The sequence below is a fragment of the Colletes gigas genome, unplaced genomic scaffold, assembly GCF_013123115.1.
Source record: "Colletes gigas isolate AHSC1104 unplaced genomic scaffold, ASM1312311v1 Colletes_gigas_Sc00001, whole genome shotgun sequence".
Taxonomy (NCBI): domain Eukaryota; kingdom Metazoa; phylum Arthropoda; class Insecta; order Hymenoptera; family Colletidae; genus Colletes; species Colletes gigas.
In genome coordinates, this window is record NW_025106630.1 from 7,318,492 (window position 1) to 7,345,446 (window position 26,955).

Below are 26,955 nucleotides of genomic sequence, written 5' to 3' on the forward strand. Positions count from 1 at the left end.
GCACACTCGGTTCACAGCGCTCGATTAATATGAACGACCGCGGGATGTTATGATAATGAAATCGAGGCGATACCTACGCCGGGGCCAGCAACCACGGCGATTTCTAATTAAGGCGTTCACGACGGTGAATTTAATAGCACGTTACGCGAATTCAAGGAGTTGCTATCTCGTAGAAGGTGTTTTGGACTTAATGAACATAAATATAAAGGGCGTTTCTCGTGGTTAAATAAGCTGGGAATTTACAGGCTCCTTCTTAGACTGGTTCGATCGTTCCTGTTGATTTCATTAGTCGATCGAACGTCGATCTAGGATCTCCAAGCGTTCCTGTGCGTTGTTTCTCATCGCGGCGAGGCTCGATCGCGCGGAAATCGAAGATTGTTCCCTCGGCCTCGCCGACGTGAATGCGTCATTGCGAGATCCCGCCGCTAGAAGCCGAGGAACTTCTACGGGCTTGGTCCATAAACGACCTACTAGCACAAATACCGCACCTTTCTACGTTCTGGCCGTACCCTCCAACACTCGGAGACGTATAAATTCGTCGTTTCAGTGGCACGAGTTATGGCCACGCTCGATGTAATTCGAGGCACGACAATTAATCCTGCAAAACACCGATACGAAGGAATTTACTTACGACTTCGTTGTTGCTTAATGGTGATAACGATACAAATACTTTACGTCTGATCTCTTCTATCCTCGTAAACGACGCAAACGTTCAAGTCTCTCTCGTATTAGATTTATTCCAGAGATTTCTAGAAACGCGTACAAATTGTATTATGATAATGTATCAGGAAACGAAACTATAGAAAGTTTCTTTCGGAATTTAATTGCTTCACGAACACTTTTTACAGTCGTACGTATAAGGCGAGACGCGCAACATTTGCGTATGCTTGTCCGTTTTCGTAGGTTCGAACGTTTAATGGGGGGATTACAATATGAATAGGCGAAGGAAACAAAAGGACAAGGTACGATTCGTCCTGGATTCGCTGAATAGCGGATTAATTGGTAAGACTATCCGGCGGACTGGTTTCGATTTAAAAGAAAAAAAATACCTCGTTGCTTTCGCGTGAGATCTCGCTCTCGAGCCGGTCAATGATTTACACGGAATTCGATCGAACGTTATCGAAGATGCATAGTAAAACAGAGGACGGATGCGCGGCGTAGTTTCTCCTGCCATAAAACAAGCCAAAGGTCGTCGTTTCGCTCGGTACTTTCTCGTCGAATGAATTTAATCCCCCGTGTACACGTAATCTAGTGTGCGCGATCGCGAGATAAGTCGAAAATAGGTAAGCGGACGGTTCGTTCGAGATCGCATAAACCGATCAGACCTCGATTCGACGGCACAGAATCTCGCGGGTGACCTGAAACTTCCTCAAAAGCAGGCTGGAAAAGCCGATCGTGAAACTGCAGGAATTTATTGCGTTTCCTGATCAGAATCCGCAAGGTGAGCCGCTCAATTGGGACGATCTCTTCTTGCTATCTTTATTCTTTACGAATACAAGACTGTCTTCGTCTGAGAACGTTCGAAAGGGATCGCGTTTCAAAGCCAGCAGGTTACGTAGTCTAAGTAGTTAAGTTTCGGCGTAGATGATGTTGCTTTAATCGCGAATGATTAGGAACGTGGAAAGTCGCTCTACTTGTTCGCATTCTAGATCGTGCATAGAAATTAACAGATGCCGATGAACAATCCGCGTTATTATTTAAACGTTCAGAGAGTTCTGGTCGCGAATTGTAGACAATTATGGTTGCACTTGCGTGCAGCTTCTCGCTACCTTGCTGCGCAGGTGAAACCGATAGCCGCTTACGCAACTAGACACGCGTCGAGTGACTCGCTCTCCGCGTGGAATTCTTTTTCCTCGAGGATCTGGCTACCCGGACGAGCTGCAAATCCGAGCGACCACTTCCTGGAGAAGGTTCGAACTTCGATCCGCGAGAAAGCGTCTCGTGAAAGCAGATGGGAGGGGTTTCGAACGATCGCGAGAGATGAGCCAGCCCCCGCGCGACGCAGGACATTCCGTTAATCAGTATGGTCGTCAAAAGAGCAGAAAGTGTGGCCAGCGACGGGAATTAAACGCTGTCGGACGTAAACAAAGCATTTATCCCGGGATTGCACCGGCTTAACACTTTGATGGCTGCGCAGACCATTAAAAATTTTCACGAAAGCATTCAAGCTACTTTTACTGCGCAAAACCGAGCGTTAATTATCCGAGAATCGGTGAGCATCCTGGTAGCATCGAAGAAGAAAGTTAAAACCGAATCGTGTCCCCGGTGGTTGTACAATCGTTCTACCGATCGAGTGGGTGAGGTCAGGGCGTGATTTCTTCGACGATCATTTTCTTCGTCCCGCTCGCGGTGTATCGTTCCGTGAATCGTGTGAAGGGAAACCGACGAACTTTAACGTGAGAACCATGGAAACTCTGCGTTCGGAGCCGGCATAAAATACAGGAGCACTTTCCGGTCGTAGGATTAGAAAGAAAATTTCGTTCCTAAATAATGCATCGACGTAATAAATGGACAGTTCGTGACGCATGGTCTTTTCTTATCGATGTCCAAAGTGTTTGGATCCCATCGAAAAGATCGAAGCACCCTCGACTCTCGCGGTTGCCTCGCCCACGAAATCGAGTTCGCAACAACACGACTTGGCATTCGCGACGAATTCCTAAGCGAGAATTCACCGTTTACAGATGCAGAGAAGAACGGCTGGATGCCAGGGAAATATCAATGCCCGTCAAACATTGAATTCGGAATGGCCGGCGATTCAAAACGTAGCATAATAGACTCGTTCCCTTATGTTTCGCACGTTGACACCGTCAGTTTCTCAATGGTAACGCGACGCATTAAGAGAGACAATTAGCTCGCGGTCGCTGTTATTGCGTGTGCTCGAAAAGAGAAATTAAAATCGTGAAATAGAGAAATTCCCCGATTTCGTAACGTCAACCCTCGTACAAATCTGCGGGGAAAGGACTGTACAGAAAATCTGACGTTCTCGATGCTTGTCTACGTGTTGAAAGAGTATTGCAGACACGTATTTGTTTCCAGCGTCTCCCGATTTGCTTGATTTTGAAAAAAGAACGTCGCTCGGGCGTTGTTTGAATATCCGCGGTCGACTCGCGGCGAAAAAGTGCAAGAAATTTGCTGGAGGAATGCGCCACGGTCTCGGCGATTCGCGTGTATGGAGATTTCAGAGGCCGTCGCGTTCGCGTTTTGCATCCGAGCATGCACCGATGGAAAATGTCAGTGGCAGGGGCGTAGCAACGTGAGGCGCATCCTCGAGCATCGTGCACTTGCACTTTCGAAACGCATGCCTGCGAGAACACGTAAACCCATCGACGTAGAATCCGTCTGGCTGGAATAATTTACCGTAATCGTCTTCGTGGATCGCATTCGCACCTCCTCGTGGCGCAATTATTTTTAGCCATTCGCGAGGGGAATGCACCGTCCCCGCCTATATCGGCGAGTAACTCTCTTTTCGTGCACAATTTTAGATCCTCGATACGGATAATCGTTCCGCGATCTTATTATTCTCCGATCCGACGCACGCGAGTTTGCAGTCTTTATTCTTCGATGTCTCGAACGTCGACGAAACAATTTTATAAGTGTTGATTTTTATTACAGTATGTAGGTAGAACATTTTATAATTATGACCTTTCGTAAATCGTGTAGCAAAAGTTCCACGGACGCGTAAACGTGCCGCCATACAGGTGATTTCAATGCGTGGTAACGCGCCACCGCACAAAGAGCATCGCGTAATGGGGAAAAATCCAAATATCAGTATATTCTTTTTCACGATCAAATGTAGCGTGTGCAATCTAGAATCTAGAGACCTTATTTCTGTAGAAATTTCATTCTGATATTGTTTTCATATATTTCGTAACGAAAACACGTGCTTGGAGTACAAACGTGTACTGTAATTCAGAGAAAACGCTTCGTTCTCAACGGGTTCATTCGCGATAATATTATTAACAAAGCACCGCTCGTGTTTTTAGTTAAATTTGCATAGTTACGCCGTATATCTAATTCTCTATCCAGCCCATATAAAATAAATTAGAAACAGTTTCGTCTCCAGACCAGAGTATCAGATCGACTTAATTAGCGAGTCAAACGCGAAAGAGATGAATTCTAGCAGATAAATTCCAGCTTCGCGAATGTCGTGAAAAGCGGTACTTGGATCTGGAAGTTGTAAGGAGCCGTACAGATTCCCCGGATATAATTGTAGTCTGAAAAGCGAGATTGCAACGAGCAAGCCATTAATTAAACACGCCGCCGTCGCCTCGCGAGATAAGGCTATTGTACGAATCCCATTGGATTCGTCTTTATATTCATAGGCCAGCATCGAATTTCGTAAACTCTTTCGCTATACGTGATCCGACGATATTTCTCGTTTCGTCACGTCGAACCTCGTAGACATCGCCTCCCGTAAAATTATTAATCGAAATTCCGTCGAAGCGAGCATCTCAAAACGCGTTCCGCAAAAGAAGTTTGATTTCTAAACTGGTGACGAAACCACCGCGACGTTTGCGACGCTTTCTAAGTTGTTAAAACATTGAACATTTTTACTGTCAAGTAACTACAAAATCGAAACTATGGACTCTATCAAACTATCGGATGGAAATCTAAATGTACAAAAAAATCTAACAGTACAATCTAGAAAACAGCTCCACAAAACATAAAGTGTACAGATTATACGACAACTGTGGAAAATAAATCGATATAATACAACAAAAAGATTTTATGGAAGCTGCAAACAGGAGTGGTAAAAAAAACTGACAGCGAGACGATCAAGCGAAAGGAAAACAAATGAAAAAGATCGAAGACTTCTGTTTTGCTGGTCCTAGCGATCGGATGGACCAATGGCCAGTCACTCTTCTCCGTCGCGAGGTTTCTTGCTCGAAAAGTATGATGACTCGAGGGGAAAGCATGAGAATTACGTCAGAGCGTCGACGTGGATCTTTGCAGTTTCCCAGACACTTTCTACGCAATCTTTCGTCCTCAAACGGCGACTTCGCATCATTAAGGGATTATACACAATTCGAGTGAAGCAACGAGCAGCAACTCGCGAGCGTAATAATCGTTCTAAATGCGTGCATTTAATACTCTGCTTACAATTTCGTTCCTTTCGTAGACTTGTTTACGTATTGCGTCACAGCATAAGATTTTCACATTCCATTCCTTTGACGGAGTAATTCGCTATATCTATGATCCGGAGCTTGCGTTATGCAGGCGTCGATGTAAATTTTTATATTTACCGAGGGTTTAATCGTAACTCTCTAATCGATAGAGAAGAACCGATAGTTTCAAACGATTTTAAATAGATTAAAAGTAGCCATAAAAGTTTTATCGTCATATTCTACGTTCTGCTTGCGCAAATGGGTATATTATTTGATCCTCTACTGATAATCTGCACTCTGAAACGAGCATTTCTACATATCAATTTTCTGTATTAGTACATTAAAAACTCTAACGATGAAAATCATCTCCTTAATCGTTCAATCGCTGAAACATTTACGATGTATTTATGGGCCGGAAGATCTTAAAAGGGTTCTAGTTACTCTCTTTCACAGGTATATTACCTCTAAGAAAGATGGCCAAATGGTTCCATTCGGATAAAATCGAATCATCATCAGTCAACCGCGATGCATCGCGAGGCAAACTCTCGGTTTACAAGTTCAGTCTTCCCGGTATCTTTGCAAGTGAAATTATTCAGCGTGCATTCCTGCGTATCCAACGACAGGCGATCCTAACGAGCTTCGTCGTTCCATCTTCGTTGTCATGAAAATTCGACTAAAAATCCTAAGCTTCCTATCGATTAATCTTTCGACCGATAAAGATTAAGTAAGGATAAGTTGTTAGCTTCGTAAACGTTCGTAGATAATTTCAGATCTCTCGAAGATTTAACTCCTACTCGAGGGGGGAGCTTCGATCGTTTCGCTTTACGATCTCGCGGGATGCCGGCAGAAACATGACCGACGCGATCAATCTCCGTAAACGCTGACCCTGCGCGCGTTACGCGCATGAGCCACCTGTTCAACGTCGCGCGTCGATTATTCCGCGCCATTAAAGTTCTACGCGTTGCGAAACCATGAAAGAACCTACAGCGGGATGAAGAATTTCAGCGTGCCGTTACATCGTTGCATCGTCGTTTCGTCCCGGTTAAACGCGAACATCGCGAATCGTTTGCTCGTTAACGGTTAATTATTAATGTTCCGAACGCGACTCGCGCAACCCTCGGCAAAAACCCTCCGATCGGACGCGTTTGCGTGAAATCTACCAAGAATATTCGTGTTTTTCAACTAGAGAACATCGTTCAACTTAGTTGAAATTGATGGAACACTAACCGGGAATGATAAAACGACGCAAATTTGAAACCGTTGCGTCGAGAAAAGTGTAATGAATTATATGGCTAGTAAAATAAATAAATGATGTAAAAAGAGTGGCGCTCGGGCCACTATGAGGTCGTCAGAGATTCCCCTGATCATCTTGAGCAATATATTAAGCAACGGAATGACAGAAACGCATGGCATTCGCGCTCGTTTATCATTATTTCGCAAATAGGACCATTTGGTCGTTTAAATAATTCCGCGAATAAATGTCGCGCGTTTCGTTTCAAAACATTGCGTTTCTATCGATTCGCTAAAAGCATTTCTCGGAGAAGAATGTCGTTAAGTAATGTGCTCGGACGGGATGCCGCGCGTTCTTCGATCGTATTATCCCGCCCAACGTCGATGAAATCCATCGCGTTACGGTAGATAAAGGATACAAAACACTTTCGCCAACAGCACACCGCGATGACGCGAAATAAAGCAAAGGGGATCGTTGCTGAATCGATTCTCGCCTCCAGCCTAGGAATTATGTACTTTTTCATCGGCGTTTTTTCGACCTGTTACTCAACCCGTCGATCGACTGGTCGATTATACGGTGCCACTATCGAACGAACGACTCGATATCTCTTGGGTAAACAGCTACTATTTATAATTATGTCGACCCTTAGCAAACTGGATATACTACAGTCAAAGAGATTTCTATAAGGATTTCGAATAGAAATAGTACAAATTTTACATATGAAGTGATTTAAGACGAGGTATACGAGTAGACCTTACATCCAATGTATTTTTTCGGCCTATCTTTTGGGGGCTCTAGAGCCCCATTTCTGGCCACACATTATATTTTCGGTAAAGAATTTTTGTCTCGAAAATGGTTAAGAATTCGAGGTTATGTCTATTGGCCAAAAATGATTGTAACGGACCCCTGCAATCGAAAATAACTTTTCCAGAGTAATTTGAAACTTTTTAATTTCGTCGAACAATTTCTCCACCTAGAAAATACAGAGTTCTATTGTGCGCTCCAATAGGGACACGCGACGGATAGGACAATAGAACGTTCGAGCGTGGAAAAGTGTAATGAAACAGAAGTCGAGATAGCAGCCTCGACTTCCACCGGGGCTGCTTAACATTCCAATAACGTATATTGTAATTCCTCCTATTTGTCCGTCAAATTTCAACGTTTATCCGTATTACGACTTCAACGAGACTCGAAACACTCTTACAGGGTTTCGCGGAGATATTCTACGCAAACGGGACGATTCTTTCACGGTCGCGCATAAATTATGCTACCAGTCTCGCGAAACGCGCCCAGACTTTCGAACAGAACGTGGACTAAAAAACGGATGAAAATTGGATAAACACGCTACGTAATAGGCAATTTATTGTCGAGTGTCGAGTATCTTGGTGCTCACCGAATGGAATTTCAATCATCGACTTGGAAGTTGAACGATACTCACCTGAAACGAAAAGAAGAGATACGTTATTTATAGAAACGTAATTCATTATAGAAGTATATTTCAATTTCATTGTAGTTTTCTATTTTCCTCGTGCGTTGCAATCGCATTCCCGAGTTCTGTGCCTCGTTTTAGGAGACCGATACTCCATTTCCGGTACTCAGCGCAGACCAGGCGAAGATAATCGAATTCGTAATTCGTTTCGCGCTCGTTCGCGACGCAAAGTTTACGAGGTCGAAACGCTACATCTAAAAATTCATCGATCCTTCGCCGGTATTGTCAATATTATTAATCGTGCACGATGTTTCGCGGAAATTGCGAGCCAATTAGACGGAGTTTAGGGCGGAAAATAAACGGAAGCGGCAGTGAAACTGAAACAGGAGGTTGCATCGACGAGATGCCCCGAATGCACGCTACGCGTGCGATTTGGTTCGCGTGTAAAGTCGTGTTTACATGGTTCGAAGAGCACATGCGGCAACATCTTACGGATCTTATCGAGTTCATCGCGTTTCGTGCCACGCGATCGTCCCTGCCTGCACGTCCTCGCCGTTAGAAAACAGGGAAAGTCGACGATCGATTTTTACCGACGTCATACCCCACCATCGATCGCGATCGTTCATCGAATCCTTCGAAATTTTATCGTTCATCGTTTCTTTCGACGGCCATTTTGCAACGTACCTTGAAATAAAAATTACTCGCGTTGAAAGACATCGAAGAAAATTTATGGGGAACACTTTGCAGCCAGGCTTTCCGGAAGTTTTTCACGCGAGTGGGAACGATGATTGCACGGTTTCGAACCCAACCACTTTCCGGAAGTGGAGGGCGCTCTGCGTCGGTACGCGTACAAATTATACCTAATGACCAACCGCTGTTTACGTTCGATCCTTGAACCTGTCAACGTGCTTCGCGCATTATCGTCGACGATTTTCACTTCGAAGAAGAAAGCGACGGTTGTAACCCCTTCTTACAGCAAACAATTAGAAAAGGAATAACCGCGGAAGTGCACTTTCATCTTCAATGGATACGAATAAATTTCGGGCTGTTATTTTGCGTTATGTTCAAAGATCGGTCGACAATGGATAAATAGAGTGAAGCAAACATTGTGTGCTTGTCCTAGTTTGCAAAATGGCCGCGTACAGTATGGCGCGCGGATAAAAGTAAGAAAAGGAGCAAAAGCTCGTTGGAACGGAGCAGTTGCGACCGCGTGGCCGAGTTGATTCACGCCTGAGTCTCGGAAATAATTGTTGCACAGTGGCAACGATAATTGCTGCTCGTTCCGTGACGATCAATGGGCCAGGTTTCGTGAGGGATCCCACGGTACGCACCGGGACGCCTTTATACCCCGACCGCTCGTTACGGTGTTTTCAACGAAGAAGAACCGTCGTCTCCACGCCACGTAACCGTTATTATTTACTCAGTCAGTCGGTACTTTCATCCTTATGCAACGAGCCTAGATCTTATCTCGCCTTCCTCTCCTGCCAACGTTCCGCCGAGCTTTGCGAAATCGTCGACGCTCGCTTGGGAACCCGCGGAGCCTAGTTCGACCACATTTCTGACACACAATACTTCGAAAACTCCGCGATCGTCTCACTTAATATTGCCTTTGATTCTTTAATTGTTTATATCCTGAGAGAGACCCACTTGCGCGTGTTTGTTTTTGTTGCAATACACCGTGTACCATTTTAGGATGACCATGAACGTGAAAATGAATTGGAAAAATTATGAACGATCGAGTAGCCAAATACGGTAGAAGTCCATTTATTCGTTCAGAACCCAAACGGGAGGCAGGCAGTTTATATAATCAGCTAGGGTCGTATAATAGGAGTCCATTGATTATCCCCGCCATTTGCAATCTTTCATTCAAATAATCGGCGATCTCGTTCAGATAAGTGGGTTCGATCGTATTCATTCTTCGGATTAGAGTAATATTTCAATCTTCGTAATCTTGGAACTTGCGAGGACAGTCTGAGTTTGTCTTTGCTCTTTAATTCATTCAAAAATGTGTTGGAATCTAGTTTGCAATCCAATAAACGGAGTTCTAGAGTGGATTTCGACGCGCCAAAGTCTGCCACGTCGAGCATCGATTTGAGATCGGCCGCAAATATTATCTGGAACGATAATGAAACCAGTAGCCGGGGCCGGTGAACATCCACCTTGTATCCCACATTCAGCTAACAGTACATACAGTCGTTTGCGATACGACGTCTGCGAGCCGCCTCTCGGCGTTCTCGTACGGTGAAAAAAAAAAAATACACTGTATAAACTCGGCCACCTAACCACCTTTGCGACACGCTTCGGCGAGAAAAGCCGGAACGGCCAGTCGTGGCGGCTTAATTCGCGGAAGAAAAAGAACTATTCCGACCAAGTGACAGACCGAGGTCAAGCTACACGCCCTGCAAATTCAACGCTTCGATAATCGCGAAACCCAGAAAATTTCGAGCGACCGATCCTTGAAACTCGTTCGTTCCATCCTTGACCTTTTTCATTCTCGATGCTCGAAAAACCCTCCAGTATTATTGTTCGTTGGTCCACTTTTGTGGAATGTGATTTTCCTTCGCTATTTTGAGGCTTAATAAACTTTATTTGGGTTAAAGTCCCGTGCATTCTTTTCGACATTACCCGATTCCTAAAAAATAACCGAGTTAACGCGCTAGTGAAAGCTTCGGAAGGCCGTTCTAAAAGAAATGACAAGTAAACGGCACGGCTCGTGGGCGTGTACGAACGAAACTCGTCACAGGCAGCGATAAGAAACCGGAAAAGCTATCCAACCGGTAGCCGAATCCAACGCGCCAGATCGAGCTTTCGTAGCTCTTAAACGCGGTCGACAAAAATCCTATTACGTCAAAGTCAGTGACGTGTATCGTTTAATAGCGAACCCATGTAAAAGCGGTTCTGACAGGCGAGCCAAATGCAACTCCAGCGGCGATTGGCAAAACGGAACACCGCCATTCCTTTGTTACGCGACAAAGCAGCGGCCCCCTCGAAGATTCGAAAGTGGTTCATAAGTCGTGCATAATTTTAAATTAGTACATTTTCGAAAAATCATTCGTACCTTTGTTCGAACGATTACACGAATGGAAATTTGTTGGAACGGTGCCCGACTCTGCTTGCGGCCCCGTAGTTTTCCGATCCCCGGTTTCGAGGTTTCTTTCGCGACTGTTGCGAGATTTATCGTCGTCTTGACACTGTAACGAGAGATTACGCGTGTCGTAAGAAGTTTAACCTGTTGCACGGATGCGTTGCTCCTCGTTGCGTAACCTTTTCCTGACCGTCGTGTTCGCTGAGACAATCTGCCTAACGAAGTGGATAGTAATTAAGTAGAAAGCAGAGATGTTGAACTCGTCTCTCATTACGCCCCCTTCAACAATGGCGAAATAATAAATCCGCTCGTGCCGCGTAAACCTTGCAATTTAATCGGCCGAAAACAAGTCACGATTTTTATTTCACTGTCACTTTCCATGCGGCGTTTTACTCGTGTTCTCGATAAATCTAATCGAACGATTCTACGAAAGAGAAACTGAAATTGTCAAAGGAACGCAAAGTATAATTTTTTCGAAGATGGATCCCCACTGGCCGCGACGAAGAGCAGCGTTTGGGAACCACCGATCGTTCGATTATAATTATTTCCGTTAATTAGTCGGATCGCGTAAACCCAAGTGGTTCGAGACTCTAGAAAGCGGTTAACATTTTGGCCCCGTTTTTTATTGTCGCCGTGCGTGTTGGTGGGGGCAAGAACCTGACACACGTTCCGCAGCTCGCGTCGGCTCCCTTTCCCACAGAGACGCGGATTCGTAACACCAGCTCGCTTCAATTACACGCTCGCCTCTGATTGCGAGTTAATTCTACATTTGCGTCTCGCGACGCGTCCCGACGCGTCGGCTTCGCAAAGATTCACACGAGACGAACAATGGGATTTTGTCTCGTTACGCGAACGGTCTTCGTCTATCGCGATACCTGTCCCAGGCTTAACAACGCAAATCATTTCGATATCAATTAATCTCGGCTACACGGTTTTTGTTCGATAATGATAATAATTGCGACATTCTCGGCCGGTAAAGGTCGCTAATAACCTATTGCGAAGAGAAAGAAAGATCGATCACTGATTAGGAGACGCGGAGCAGTGGTTCTTAACACTTTCATGACCACGCTAATTGATAGACTCATCTATAAGGATTAGATTATACAACTACGAAAACACTGTACTCGTACTTGTGCTAGTAGCTAGGAACGAGTCGTGATTTTCAACCTTGCTTGAAAAATATTAATTTCACTAATGTTTAAGAACGTTGTTCCGAGAAAGGGTCCACTAGGTCCATTAAACTGTCAAGCAGGGTTCGTGAAAAAAAAAGATTAAGAACCACTGGTGTGGAGTAACTTTTAATCAGTTGCAGGCCTCGAGACGGCTGACTAAAACGCCTGACCTAGTACGGCTCGCAGTTTCAAGTCCGGTTTGCGTCTTTTTCGTTCGATATTCCGTCGAACGCGAAGCAAGACAAATTGTCGCTCGCAAAATTCGCTGAACTTTTGAAAACACCGTTATTGATCAACGCTTCCAGCATCTAGCTATATATTTAAAATGCTAATACTGCAAACTAGTGAATTTATCTCTAATAACAATAACAGCAATCGATCGAACGGTCCAAGGAACAATTTCCGATCGTACATTTGCTGGGGCTCGTTATCCTTTGAATAGGCATTTTCAATTGGATCCATAGACGGTATACTTTCGTTTCGAGACACCCCGTGTAACGGCACGAGACGGAATGTCAACCTCCGCTCGAGCGATCGCTATGTTTATAACGGTAATGCTTACGCGGAACTACGGAACCTGTCGTTACCTCTATGAAGCCGTGGAAAACAATCGAAGACGAAAAAACAAGAGTTCTCAACGCGGAACGAAACGCCGTAACGATTCGATGATACACCCCGCGACCACTATGCAACTTTCGTTCCACGTTGAGCGTGATCGATCGGGGCAGCCTCGATCGTTAATCGATCGGAGAAGGGCGAGGATGCGCGCTCGACGACAGCATAATCGTTTCCACGGATCGAGCTCGGACCAAAAAACCTACATTTTCTTGCCTGCCAACGCGTTGATCGCCACCTGACCCATATATGGATCACAGGACTCTTTACATTGGAACTAAGAAAATCACGGTGGAATGTTAATAAAAATAAGCACTAGGACAAATTTCAAATTAAAATTTTTGTTAATCGGTATCAGCATGACTTGCATCGTCTAAGGGAAAAGTGATCGATTCTCTTTTTTTTTTCTTAGTTATTTATTTCACATAGTCCACTGTAAAGCTTGTTTCGGGAGGATAGAAGAAACGTAATTTCAATCGTATCTGGCTTTGAGCCGGCAGTGGTATCGTCCGGGGCCTGGTCAGCCAAGCGCCAGTAATCAGCCACAGTTTTTTTCACTGAGAAGTTATTGAAAGACGGCGAGTCAGCATTTTTCCCTGCGATTACCACGCGAGCGTACGATTACTATCCACTGACATTCGTTATTTTTTTTCTTAGACAACGTGCGTGACCCAGTTACGATCCATTCATTTCAGCCGCTAAACTTGAAATTATGTACTTTGAAGTTTCGTATCTCCGCGGCGCGTGATCGTACTGGAACGAAACAAAGACTACGGTTCATCCTCGCCTCCCCCACCTTAGACTTCTAACCCGATTACGCCGTTCTACTTTATCGCCGCCAATAAGATCTCGGAAGAATATTTCCCTTCGTTGTGCTCCCTCCGTGCGTCGTGTTTTCATTGAGAAAACGTCGAGTTCTCGCTATCTGCATCGCGAGTGAAAAAGAATACGTGTAATCCATCGAAACGATCGAGGTTTCACGCGATCGGAAACACGCCAGAGTCACGCGAGCGCGTTCGAGCGTTGCCTTAAATTTAATTTCCTTTTCGAGAAACGAGCCATGGACACGCGGTGGTTTTTTCGTCCCGCGAAATTATAGAGCTCACGGAAAAGTTCTCGAGACCGGTGATAAATGAAACGCGTCGTGGACCGGTTCGGCGAGGGCACGAAACGCGTTGAGGCCAGTTTCGAAAGCGCCAAGACAGTTTTAAAACCATCTCGATTCAGTCCAGTTTGCTTTAACCCTTCGTGGTCCTGTGTCAAGCTAGCTAGTTCGATTACAATTACAATTCGTTACTCCAGTTCGTGATCAACGAATAAACCGATAGTTATTTTTCTTTTATTAACGCGCACGAAACTTAACGGTAGTCCCGAGATACGTTTTAATTAAATGTATGCATTCTTTCCTTAGAAGAGGCGGACGATGTTTCACACTACTTGGTTTTTCATTAAAGTGTTCTCCTTCGTATAATTATATCTTTTTCACTCTTGGCTATGTGATTATCGAGATAAACGACGTTGTTAACGTGCAAATATATTATTAACTCTATGTAGGACCCAGTTTTACAGAAGCGTACAAAGTATTTGACGAGCACTTTTGCTAACACTCGAAATACTCGCAGGCGCGTCCGTAAAATGCGCCATTGGTGACTAATTTGCGTCACAGACCACGCAACATCGAGGATGCGGATCAGATTGCGAATCGGTTCACCGTGTTACTGTGACGATCGCATATTTCCACGCACGACGCACTGTTTCGCGTACGGCCGACGATTATTCGGAATACCAATCGCCACGTGCCTCGCGCGTCGACGAGCACAGTCTTTGCATGAAAATCGACTCCGAGGAGTAGTCCGAGGAATACTGTTACACTTTGGGAAACAGCAAACAACCGTAATTATCGCTCGCGCCATGCTCCGTTCCGATACACAGTCTTCTGTACCATTAGCGTCCTACTTTAGCCACCTTTATTAACGGAAAATATTTTCGGTCTTAAATACCTAGTCATTACGGTATTTTAAAACATAATACGTTTTATCATGGATCTGCCTTCGTTGCAAAAGCAATTGCATTTTTCTGCAATACCATTTGGATGGAAAGAAAATACGCATAACTATCCACGTTCGATTACGCCATTGCTTGGTAAAAGTATACTCGAACAGAGCAACTTTTCAACCATGCTTTGGGTTAATTATACTTTTAATTAGAATAACAGGAAGCAAGGTGACTAAACTCTGAACAATTTCTGGGACACCCCAGTATTTTCCTCCGTTCCGTCGAACGTTCCAATAAATATATTTCCTCCGCGTTCCACGCGAGGAAGGAACTTCTCGTTCTCCTTCGAGCAAAACCGTTTCGACTTTCCAGGTCAGACGGCGGCTGCCGAGTCTCTCTGTTCGCGCAGCGAGTAAAATCGCGCGAAATTCGAAAGAGAGGAAACCCCGATCGGCACGTGGTGCCTGTAGTTATTACCTTCGGCGCCAGTAAAAGTTGCCGTGGCCACCTACTTGCTCGGATGGCCGGCGCATAATGGACAATGCAACGATTGCATCGCTGGCCAAGCAAACGATGAACCGCTAGAACGAAGGGTAGGCTGCTGGCACGTGGGCCGAGGAAATATGCCGATAAACGCGCCATGGCGCGCCCTTACCTTTTACAAGTATTATAAATCCCTGCTCGAGCCTGTGATTCAATCAACGGCGGGAAGAAAAATTCACGCGACGTAAAAATGGACGAGCGTTGCTCGCTTTCGTTGCGGCTCGCCGCTCTAATTCCGTGCAACGACAACCGGGCGCTTATGTCATCGCAACGCGACGGAAAACGACGCCAAAAAAGAAACAGTTTTGCTCCCGTTGCTTTTTCCCTCGCGTTAGACGCGACTGTGCCTTACACGATCGACCGCTTATACGGTTTAATTAGTCGTCTTCCGCGAACATCGTCGGACATTACAGTTACTCGGTCGTTGCAGCACGTGCCAGGACGTGCGTGCATCCACCGAGTCTGACTATTAACGCGCGGCCTGCGAGTCCCGACGATGGGACGTTAATAAGCACGTAATTAGGGACGAGCGGCTGGAACGTTTGTCGTTGTCCTTGACCACCATTCGGGATGTTTCCTCGATATCTGCGACTGGTGACCCAGTTTGTCTTCCGGGATATCGAACGTCGAACTCGAGTTCAAAAGTTGTAAGGTATCTTCCTTCGTCGAATCCCAATCCTAAGAATTAGGCCCCGCTGTTCTTGGTATTAGAGATTTTACGATCGCGGGGCTTTCCTCGCCGCGGAGCGTTTGATTTTACGCGGCGTCCACGCGCGTGTGACAGACGACTTTCTACGCTGGTTGCGTAACGCTTTCAACCGGTGCGTCGACTCGCGGTTTGAAATTTCGTTCCGTGCCGGTTTTAACGAGAAGAACCGCGGAGGATCGAGATTTAGGACATCGACTCGAAGGAGGAAAGATATTTATAGGTACGAAACGGCTGCAGCGTGTCACTGATCCGTGGCGCGGACCCGCTCTGCCTCGCGGAGACTTTTCGCATCGCTATTCCGCATTCCGCTACGATCGTATACATTTGCCTTTTTGCGGACAACTGTCGCGTTTGCATTCCGTTTTTCCCCGGTCGTTCGATCACGATCGTTGCGACGGACGATCCGCGTTGATCGTTATTTACGATCTCGAGCCTCGAGTGTAGGCGATAAGTGCCCTGATTCCCACCCGTAAACGTTCCCTCGTCCATTCAGCTGTTTCGAGAAAAAATAATAGATAAATGCAAGGGAATAGCTATGTGAAAAGATCGTAGTACGTATGCCTAAAAGAATTCAAACTTATTAATGTTACTATTTAACGGTGAGGCATATTTTTGATCGCAGACGATGTTGCAATGCGTTTTTACTCCTTTATGTTAGTTTCCGCATTGTGTTAGCTAACCTCTGTAAAAAAGCATCACGTATTAAGGCATATTCGTTCGAATAATCGTTCCTTTAAAGTCTGTCGGGGCGAAAGTACTCCGAAGCAGCCAAAGCGAAACGTTCATGGTCGCAAGGCACTGTTGTGTATTTCGTGGGACGTCCATTGTGTTCCATACTATGAATTATTCAACTCAAAATGAAATGTCACAGGACTTTTATATAAACTTTAGAAATTAAGGATTCATGAGTTTCAAATATATTACAAAATTAAGCACCAGGACAAATTTCATGGAACACGAATGGAATTTCAGATCGCTTTGGTCTGCGAGCCGTTGCGTCATAGGTGGAAAATATGACAATTTTCCGACGCAAGTTTCTAATCTGCGATCGCAGGAATGGAAGGACGCGTATTATAATAACAAAGTGGCTGATCTTTCCGAGCCTGTTGCAGCGGCGACCGTTTGTCTTACTTTCTTCTTACGTAAAAATATCGTTGACGTCCGTGGTAAATCGACGGTGTCTTCCGTATTTGAGCGCCGAGGACGCGTCGATGACTCGCGGATGAGCTAATCGCTTACGATAATGGAGAAAAATGTTAAACGTCGTTTCTAATCGACCGTCTTTCCGTGCTCGAACGACTTAATTTTTGACACGCGCCAGATTCGATGGATATTGTGCTTCGACGGCCTCTATTCCCGATATGGCGGAGTTCCGATTATCCGGTATTGCCCCAGTCCCGGAGTATGTCGAATAATTGGAATTCTACTGTACTGCACTTTCCATTCGTGTTATAAAGCGACAAGATAGCGATTCTAGGAGAAGGCGGAGGTGGAAGGTGACAGAATGCGGAGGACGAGAGCCGCGTTACAACGGTAAACGACGACGAAGGCGTCCTAGGACGAAGGACACCGAGTTGCTGGTTCGATTGTGCGCCAACAGCTCGTTAAAGCAACGATTGCCACGGGCAACGGTATTACCCAGCCGCGGATGGGAGATCTCGCGAATTGTGCGATCTAGGATAGAACGAAGGCTGTAGTTTGTCGCAGGATGCGTGAGTCCTTTTCCTTTCTACTCGCCATTGTCGATGATTGTTAACAGCGAGTGCGTAGGTTGCCAGCTATTTCTAACACTAAAAAATAATAGATTTCTGGAATTTATTCTACGCTAGATAGAAACACCCAGAATTTTAGAGGTAGAAACGGTTCTTCTTCGAGAATCGGCGACGTTGTCTCGTTCGGTGACCGGTAAATTTATGGACGCTTCATCCATTTTATCTTATCCCGTTCGTACCACCGTCGGATACAAAACGATTAGAACCTCGAAATTATCGCGGGACTGGCCAGAATCGTGGAAAAAAAATCCAGCATGGAATTTCAGAAAACTGGTTCCGGACTGTGCGTTCTTTGTGTTTGATGTCACGACAGAATTTGCCACAGTGGAGACCACCCTGTGTTATTAAGCTCTCGCAAGATTTGGGACCTGTTAGAATCTCGAACCATTCCGACGAATCGTAAATTAGCGTGCATTTTTTTACAGAACCGTTGTGATCACGGATAAATTTAGAACGTCGTTGATAGCGGGGAAATTAAGAGAAACGTCCAAGGAGAGTTTCCACATTGAATAATTCGTAGAGAGTAAACGAAGTAAAATCTATTCTGTAAAAAGACAAAATTTTAGAAGGTATATTACATCGATTATGATTTACAGCGTAGTCGGTGGTTAGCAATACCAGTAAAAGTTCGATTCTCGTTTCTTGATCCAAGAACAGAGAAGAGATACGCACCTTGTTGTTAAATTGACCTCCTCTAACGTTAATTAAAGTTAATTTCGATCGAGTTCAACGAGAGATCGAGCTTCGCGCCTTTCTGGATTATCCGCGAGTCGACTTGATTCTCGTTATCTAACCAGTGGTTGTGAAATTGAATTATAGGAACTTGGACATTCCTACATCGACGGGCATTCCCGCGAATCGCTTGAATTTCTTTCTTACGCGTACTTTCTCCAACGCCTCGATGTGGAAGGAAACTTGGTCCTTTGTCCAAGGCTTGCACCAGACTATTCAAATTTTCAATTAGGTCTGGTATAACAATTATTTTTTTCGCGTAGATATTCGTTGGAATTGTGAAATCTCGTCGCGGCAAGAGAATCAAAGGAATTCGGTAGAACGTATGGGAAAACTAACGCAACGTGTGCTCGAGCCTGAATTAATGTGAACGTGAACGAGGCATTTTGAGGTCGTAACTGTCGAAGTGCTAGTGGAAAATCAGAATTCATGCCGAGTCGTCGATCTCTCAGGCCACGAGGACGGGAGTACAAGCAAAACACGTAAATAGGTTTCTAGCTTACGACGAATTTTTTACGTAAACTAGTTCTGTCGGATAGGCCGACGAGTCTGAAACTAAATCGGATCGCGAAACAAGGAGAATACGTTAAGCTCGTGGCCATTCTGTTTCAAAAAAGTGACATTGAAATTCCCGTTCTAAAGGCGTGTTATTTTCAATCGACCGATACTATCTTGCGACAGTAACCCAACAAAGTACAACTCTGTATCGGTACGCTGCGTTCGTCATTTTAATTCGACATTTACCCTTTGATACGCAGAGTAAGAGCAAGATGAAGAAGAAAAAATGGACACAAGGTGTTCCACATTTTTAAAAGGTCATATAACGAAAGATCTCTAACTTAATTCAGTAATTTCAGAAGAAAAACAAACTCCATCTGTAAATTTTAAATAAGGCCGTCGAGGAAGTGTGGGCCGCTCGGGAGACTTGAACGCATGGAAAGGAACGATCTCAGAGTGATTTCAATGCGCGGTAAAGCGTTAAGCTACCTATTTAGCACTCTGACTGCCACGTTATCGATATACGGGTGGCAGGAAAATTATCTAAAATTCAAATCATCCTACCGAAAGGAACGAGAGCTCGATCACCGACTCGAATTTGGATCTATGATCTAAAGGGAAAGTAGGAACTGGCGTCTAAGCGTTTTGTCCTCGATCTTCGACGGACACCGTGAACTTGAATTGGTGTCCCCAACGAGGACTGTTCCACTCTCGGCAGCGAGAGGATCATTCGGAAACAAGGAAGAGAGATTTGCCAGTGATGTCACGTAACGATCCGTTAGGAAAGCATTTTATTAACACAGTTGCATAAGATTATGCAAAAATCTAGGCCGGCAATCGCGACGAGCGAAACCAATCTGGACGTCGATTGACGGCGCGCGGTTCGTAGGCCTTTAAATTACGTTGCATCTGGCATACCGATGCCTTTGTTTAGGCTTAGAATGCCCGCCGCGTACGCTCGGCCCGTTAAGCCGATCGCGTGTGATCTGTCATCGAGAAATTCCACCGCCAGCGAACCGTTTCTTCCTACGATCATGATAAAACTGCATCGCGATAGTCATCTAGATACGAGCAACGAAAGTGTAGAAAAATTCGTATCCCAGGCGTCGATGGTACTCGATACGGAAACGGAAAATGTTTATTTATGTTCGTTCGTTTATTAGGAGCAAGCAGCGTTACCGTAACGGTAGCATACGATAGGCGAGTAGTTTCAATATCTGCCGTCGATTAATGATGCTCGCGTGATACATATACGAGAGAATCTGTTTGAAATTATGTGCCAAGCTAATAATTACATTCGGTAATTGTTTCACTGCTGAATTTTTTAATTTATTGTTCGATAATTTAATATCGTTCTCGGGAATAAAGAGGAAACGATCGAAGCACGCTTCTTTTCTCGTTCGAGCTCACGGATGAGTTCACGTTCGCGAAATTAGGGCCTGGTCCGAGGACTCGATACAAGGAGAACGCGAACTTTCATCGCCCGGAGCACTCGAATGCTGAGAGAGTGATATCCACGTGTCCACTTTCATGAATCGAGTCCCACCGTGGTACATTTTTCTTCTACGGATGCTCAGATTTTACCGTCCTCGTCGGCACATCCTCGACACGTTTCGAAGTAAAATATTCGGTGAAATTACTCGTTCGACGGTTGGTATGTACGCGTCTTCGAGGTTTGACCTTAATTTCTTTACAACCATCTTGGAAAACGGTATACCAGCGTAACAGCTTTAAAAGTACCTTGTGCTTATGAATATTTTTTCGGAAAACTAAGTTGTAATATAAATATAACTTCAGTGTTAAAAATCAGTGCAATAAATTTAATATTTCATACGCGGTATAATAAAAATCGTCGAGATCTTGTCCAGATCTCCGGGCAGGGATCTAGAAAAATCGATTAACGTCATCGAGTCGGTGCAGCGTAAGGACACTGGTTTGCGATGACCGTGACCCGACACGTCCCTTTCGAATTCTCGAGTCGTCCTTGATCAAGACTGAATCGGACTTACTGTTACTTCACTCGGCGTACGACCACGGCACGGAAATAAGTACGGCTGCCTAGAGGATATATTTAGGCTCGGGGGAATCTTTCGCTGTTCAGACTATGTTTGGACACGATTCCCAGGGATTCTGGCGCTTTGAATGGACTCTATTGCGACCGATACCGGCGAACAAAGATAGACTGCTACCATCGGAGAGGAACAGAATGGATATAAATGGCAAAAGCGGCTTTGTGCCTGTAATTGGCACTTGTCGAGAGCGTATAGAAGGCGGCATCGTGATCATTCGGAGAAAACGGGGCTACGTGATATTTCGTCGCGATTTCACTTCGATCGGACTCTTCTAAGCTTTCGATTAAACGAAGTTTACAAACTACCTGTTCTTCTTTCTGCGATACTGGAATCATCGTTTTCCCTCTTTAAAATCTCAGGTACGACACCACTTTCGATCTCAAGCGAGATTTTTTCAATCCTATCGACTGTATTAACCATGCCATGTCGACATAATTATATTGGACTTGTACCATAGACCTACATCTGTCTTTCAGTATCCTTTTACGTAGGCAGTCGAAATGTCTGACGCAAATGTCACGAAAATGTCGCTCCACCAACTTGTAACCAATCGCTTTGCACGCGCTGAACGAACCGAACAGGTCTCTGTCGTGGAATTAGGTGTACGAGTTTTAGTATCATTCACCTTCACCGTCACAATTGCTCCAAGAAACTCTATATACGGTTACCCTTTTATTCGTTCTTAAAATTCTTTTCACTTATTTTTACCAAATGTTTACGAATTAGTTTCTCGTTCGATTTACCGTTAGAAAAATGCAAGTTTCCTGATCTTGAGACAATTTTCCCCGATACCGAGTTGTTCCGATGGAAGAAAGACCTAATGTACTAACAAGATGTCGAGGAATGCGCAGGTTGGTCGTTATTGGTCGGAGCGTTGATCCGGCATTACGGAACGTCGACAAATTAAGACTGTAAAGAGGAATTCCTCCCTTAGAAGGCTCGCGACGGACAATAATTGCGCAAAGCGGACTGTAGCACCGTTTCTCGTCAGTTCGGTGGCATTGGTTCCTTCTTCCATCGAGTGGAGAAAGTTTCAGGGCTGCGGAGGGAGAAGAAATGTGCCAAAGAGGACAAAGGCCGGGAAAAAAGCGTTGGGATACTGTTGCCGCAACAGTGTAGCTCCCTTTTTCGTTCGAGAAAACGACCAACGAACTGTTTCTGCTTTGGTTCATTTATTCGTATACTCTTGTTCCCTCTTGGAACGTCTCTTAGACCGAAGTTAATTACCGACTTTATTAGACCGAGACAACGATGTTTGCGACGACGGAATTATTTCTCTTTTTCTGCAATTCGTTTTGCAGTGGCAGATAAATTCGATGGTTTTCTCTATTCAAACTAAGCACGGATCGTATTTTAAAGCTACTCGGGCACTTCTATAGCTGACCAACGATGGTAAACGTTTAATTCTCAGTTTACTTTCCAGAGATTTCCCAATACGATCTTCCGGAAAAGGCAACGAAACGCGGTATCGCTTTTCTTACGGTCTGTGACCGAGATTTCCAATTACATTAATCTGTATCTTCGATCGAAAGCTTTCCCCTTGAAATATTCTCTTACCGGCGATTTCCCATAATTGGCAAAACGATTTTCATTGACCTTGAATATCGTCGACGCGAACGATCGACCATGATAATCCGTGGCCCCAATTACGGAAATTAATTTCGTTTAACTTTTATTACGTTCTCGTACCGCTTTGTCGGGGACAAGCACGAAAGCGAACGTCCTTGTCGTGAAAATTGCGCGCAGTATCAAAGCCTGCGAATCAGATTTTCCATATTCTCGGCAATTTCAGACGAAAACAATGCTATCCTATTAGTTTCAGTCTGGCAATTTGAATAATAGTTAGGAACTCGTAGGGAAGACTCCTCGATGGTTTTGAAACCTTGACTCTTTTTACTCATTTCCATTAGAAAGTATCTACTTCGAGTTTGCGTTTTAGAAAAAATAGAGCCAATATTTTAATTTAATAGTAGGACTGACGGTTGGATGAATGCATATATGCAGTTTAGCAAGCATAGTCGTAGGAATCCAACGGGCCAATGTCCTCGCTTTAACGCGAACCACCAGGGGGTTGCTCGGAGAAGAGCCGTCGAATACGCCGCGAAAAACAAACCGCGTTCGCGATAAGATCGTCGTTACGGCGGCGTTTTGCAAGCTGCGCCGCGGTCCGTTTGCGGGTTTCTCGCGGTGCTCGCGCAGTAAGGACCGATAGAATCGTATATTACATATTCACGAGCCGTAGACGACTCTTTCACCGAGAAGACGAACGACTGGTGGCTCGCGGCGATCGGGCCCACGACGATCTCTCCTGTTTCGCAGCAGTGAATGGAACCGTCCGCGAGGCCAACCGCCCGCTGATAAAAACCCTCATAGTATACTAGTCCCTGCTCGAGTCGCTGGAATATTATAGACTACATAAAACCAAACAGAAAAAGTCCAAGAGAAGATATCCTTAGATGCAATAATTCGAATAATAGATGGAACAATACGTCGCTGTTAGCCATAGTCATTTTTAGAAAACCTTGAATCTCGAATAATCAGGACTTTTGACTAAACCATTCTCCGCCTAATCTGAATGTAAGAAACGTAAACGGTCCGGAATAAAACATGATTACGCAATCTATGCTGGTCGATTTTACTGAAATCTTCGTCTTTTCTTGTACACGCTATGTTAAAAGACAAGAGCCAAGACAAAGAACATTCGAAACGTGAATGTATTCACGGTTACGCAACAATTATTTTTCTTTTGATATCCGGTTCTCGGTGATAGAAACGTGGCGAATAAGAGCGACTCCGAGCGTTCTTTCGCGCCTCTGTGACATTATACAGCTGGTCATGTATCCCTCGAAGTAGCAAATGGCGTCTCATGGAAGACACGTTTAAAGAAAAATGCGTTTCGAAACTTTGAAAATTTTCGTGGGAGTTGCTTTGCTGCTCGTTCTCTTTAGCAATCGAATTCTGGCGCGATCGTAAAAATTTTACCTCGTCTACTTTAAAACTACTTTATAGACAAGACGAGCGTTCTTTAATTACCGTTCGCGGATACTCCGTATATTTTTAATGGATCTACACCGCTTTCGTAATGAATAGCAATCATCGTGCCGCGAAAATGGAGCAGAAACTAGCGAATGAAACCGATTTTCACGCGGACGAGGCATATAATCCGACTGAAATTAGGACCTGCGAACCGCGTACACATTAGAAAATAATGCCGATGCTTTGTGTGTTAGGAACGGGTATAACGGTTCGCGCGGCTCGTGGTGCTCAGTGGCGCGCGTTTTACTCGGGCATCTGCCTCTTCGATCCCTCGATCGGATCCAATATCGGCGATCGGGTTCGACGTGTACGTTTCACGCGTTCGATTCCCTCCCTTGGAAATACCCTCGATGTTCGCGAATGTTTAATTTAACGGTCGTTGCGTTTCGATACAACGAACGAGTCTTTATTAAATATGCATGTAACCGTTCGCAAACGCGAGCCAGCACGTAACTACACCTCAATTAATTCCAGAAGAGGAATCGTTTCGAACGATGACTCGGATTGCGCGCTCGCGAGATCAGAAAAACAACCCACGATTCCGCAAACACGCTCGTAATTTACCGTCTCGGCCGCGTGCTGGTACGAATTAGTCTTCTGCCAACGTTTTTACCCGATTGTCCTACCTCGTTGGTAGCAGAAACGAACGTTTCTCTAATTTTTGGCGAAACAGAATTAAGTTTCCCGACTTGGCTGTAAATTTTGAATTGTTACGTCGTATCGTTACGCGGTTTGCAACACCTCCGGTCGCTGAGTTACGTTTTTAACGAACCCGTGCAACGCGTTCCTTAAAATTAGTTCCATTCAGTGATTCCCCCAGCCTCTGCTCGCATTAATTCAATGTTATCCCTTGCAACGTGAACTTTTTACTGGTTTTAATACGTCAGAAATTGCAGACGAAATATTCTATACTCTTGTGATAAATTAACAAAAATATAACATGCGTGCAATAACCGAAGATTAATATTTAACCCTGAAGTACAGATTCACTGTGCAGCAGGGTTTAACTGTAAATGGCGACTCCGAAGATGTTGGAAGAGGTGTTTATTCTAACCGTAATTGCGTCTCGTAGAATTTACACGCGTAAACAGTTCGTACGGAGCTTTGTCTTGGCCGTTCGCGATAACGAACGGTTCGAAGCTCGCGGGTACACGCGACTCGTTTGTTAGTGCCTGTCCCCGCGCGTTAACATCGTTGCATCTTAATTGCCAGGGAAACAGTTGCTCGCGCCGGACAATTCCCCCGGTGAGAGCTAACACGAGCCACTTAAAAGTGGATGTCCTATTAACGGAAGACAACTACGTTATCTCGTCAGCCACGCGGAAGAACAGCTGTTAACCGGAGGAATTACCGTCGCGCTAGCTTGGCCTCGCGACTTGGAAAATAAAGGAGTGAAAAAAACAAACAAAAGTGTTTCCGTCGACGGTCGATTCTCGAAAGCGGTCGAACGCGATCACGCCAAAATCGAGTTCTCCGCGGTGCTCTTCCTGCATCGTGAATTGCACAACACCTTTCCGCGACAAACAAGTCGTTCTTCCCTTCTCGAGGCGACGAATTAGAAAGTGTTTAACAAGTTTTCCAGCCGCTCTATGGGCCGCGTAATTCGCGACGAAATGCAAAGGCCGTTTACGAAACGCTCGCGACCGTCGTGTACCCGAGATTCAAGATTACGAAAGATTCGGTAATGGTTCGCGGTTCGTGGTCAGGACTCCACGTGACTCTGACGTTGTTCAGCGAGAGGCAAAAGAGGAAACTCACCCTCGGATCTCGTCTCCGCGGCGAGCATCAGGGCCGCCAGGAGTAGCAACTTGGTGAACCAGAGCCTCCACATGTCTTTGGCCATTTGTTCCCCGTTCGCACGGAACCGTGCCACAATATTCCGGCCCGGATGGAGAAACGTAGCCCGTTACATGGGTACCAAAAACCGAACGACGCGGAAGCTCCAACTGCGAACAAGCACCACGGAAAATCACCTTGCCCGAACGGAGTCCCGATTTCCCGCTCTGTCCGCGTTTCGCGTTTCTGTCAACGAGATAATAACAAAAAAAAGAAAAATGGCAAAACAAACGGCACCCAGAGACACGATTCTTTGCTCCTGCGTGTCGGGGTACGTCGAAAAAATTTGTCCACCTGGTTCACCGGACAGAGAGCGCGTTAAACGAGAGCTTCGGTACTCGACGACCGACCGATTGACCTTTCTCCGGGTGCGTAACTTTGTCTGTGTCCCGGTGAGGACTGAAGGGGAAGCAAGGCCCGCGGCCGGGTGTTGGGAACCGGAGAAAGGTGTATCGAGAGAGAGGCCAGAGGCGAGCCGGTAAGGCCCCTCTTCTATCGTTTCTTTACCCCCTCCCGTTTCAGGCCCCCTCCAACAATCTCTCTCTCTCTGTCCAACCGACCCTTTCCCAGCTTCTTCCTCGTGGCGAACAGGACCGTTCGCGAGGCACACTGCTCTTACCTCTGGAGGCTGTCTTATTGTCATTGTAATTGCGCACGCTGTTCGCGCGAAATTATTGCGGACAACGCGGCCTTGGCTGCTATCGTATCCTATTCCTTTTCGGCTGGTGGGGGGGGGGGCGGTCTGCAAGGATAGAAGGGGACAGTTAGAAATGAAAACCGACATTTCGACAGGATTCGCGGATTCCAAGCTTCTGCATTTCAATGCGCAGCACGAACAGACGAGAATTTCATTCTAACGTAAAGTATCTGTAACAAATTCGTTGGATTAATGCTTATCTCTGATCGATTTCTACTCTACCGTGCCACGCGTCCACCCGTTAGATCGTAACTCCAACCGGAGCAAATAGCGACGCAAGACATCACAGCAGCTGTTACATTTGCGCTAATTTGCCTGTCAAACCGCTCGTTTATCGATTGTTCGATTTATAACTTCCCTCGATCATTCTCGGCAACGACGCGATGAAATGCAATCGTTAAAAGAATTATACCGATATTAAATATCGA

At 45.2% G+C, this 26,955-nt stretch overlaps 1 protein-coding gene across 1 annotated transcript in view; it reads right to left on the minus strand.

Annotated features, from left to right (window-relative positions):
- The window catches only part of LOC122403352 (mucin-5AC-like), a 56,593-nt gene extending 30,572 nt beyond the window's left edge, over nt 1-26,021 (minus strand). The window contains exon 1 of the mRNA XM_043406873.1: nt 25,753-26,021. Coding sequence (XP_043262808.1) covers nt 25,753-25,837 — 85 coding nt within the window. The 5' untranslated portion in view covers nt 25,838-26,021. The remainder of the gene's footprint in view (nt 1-25,752) is intronic.
- Nucleotides 26,022-26,955: the final 934 nt, after the last annotated feature.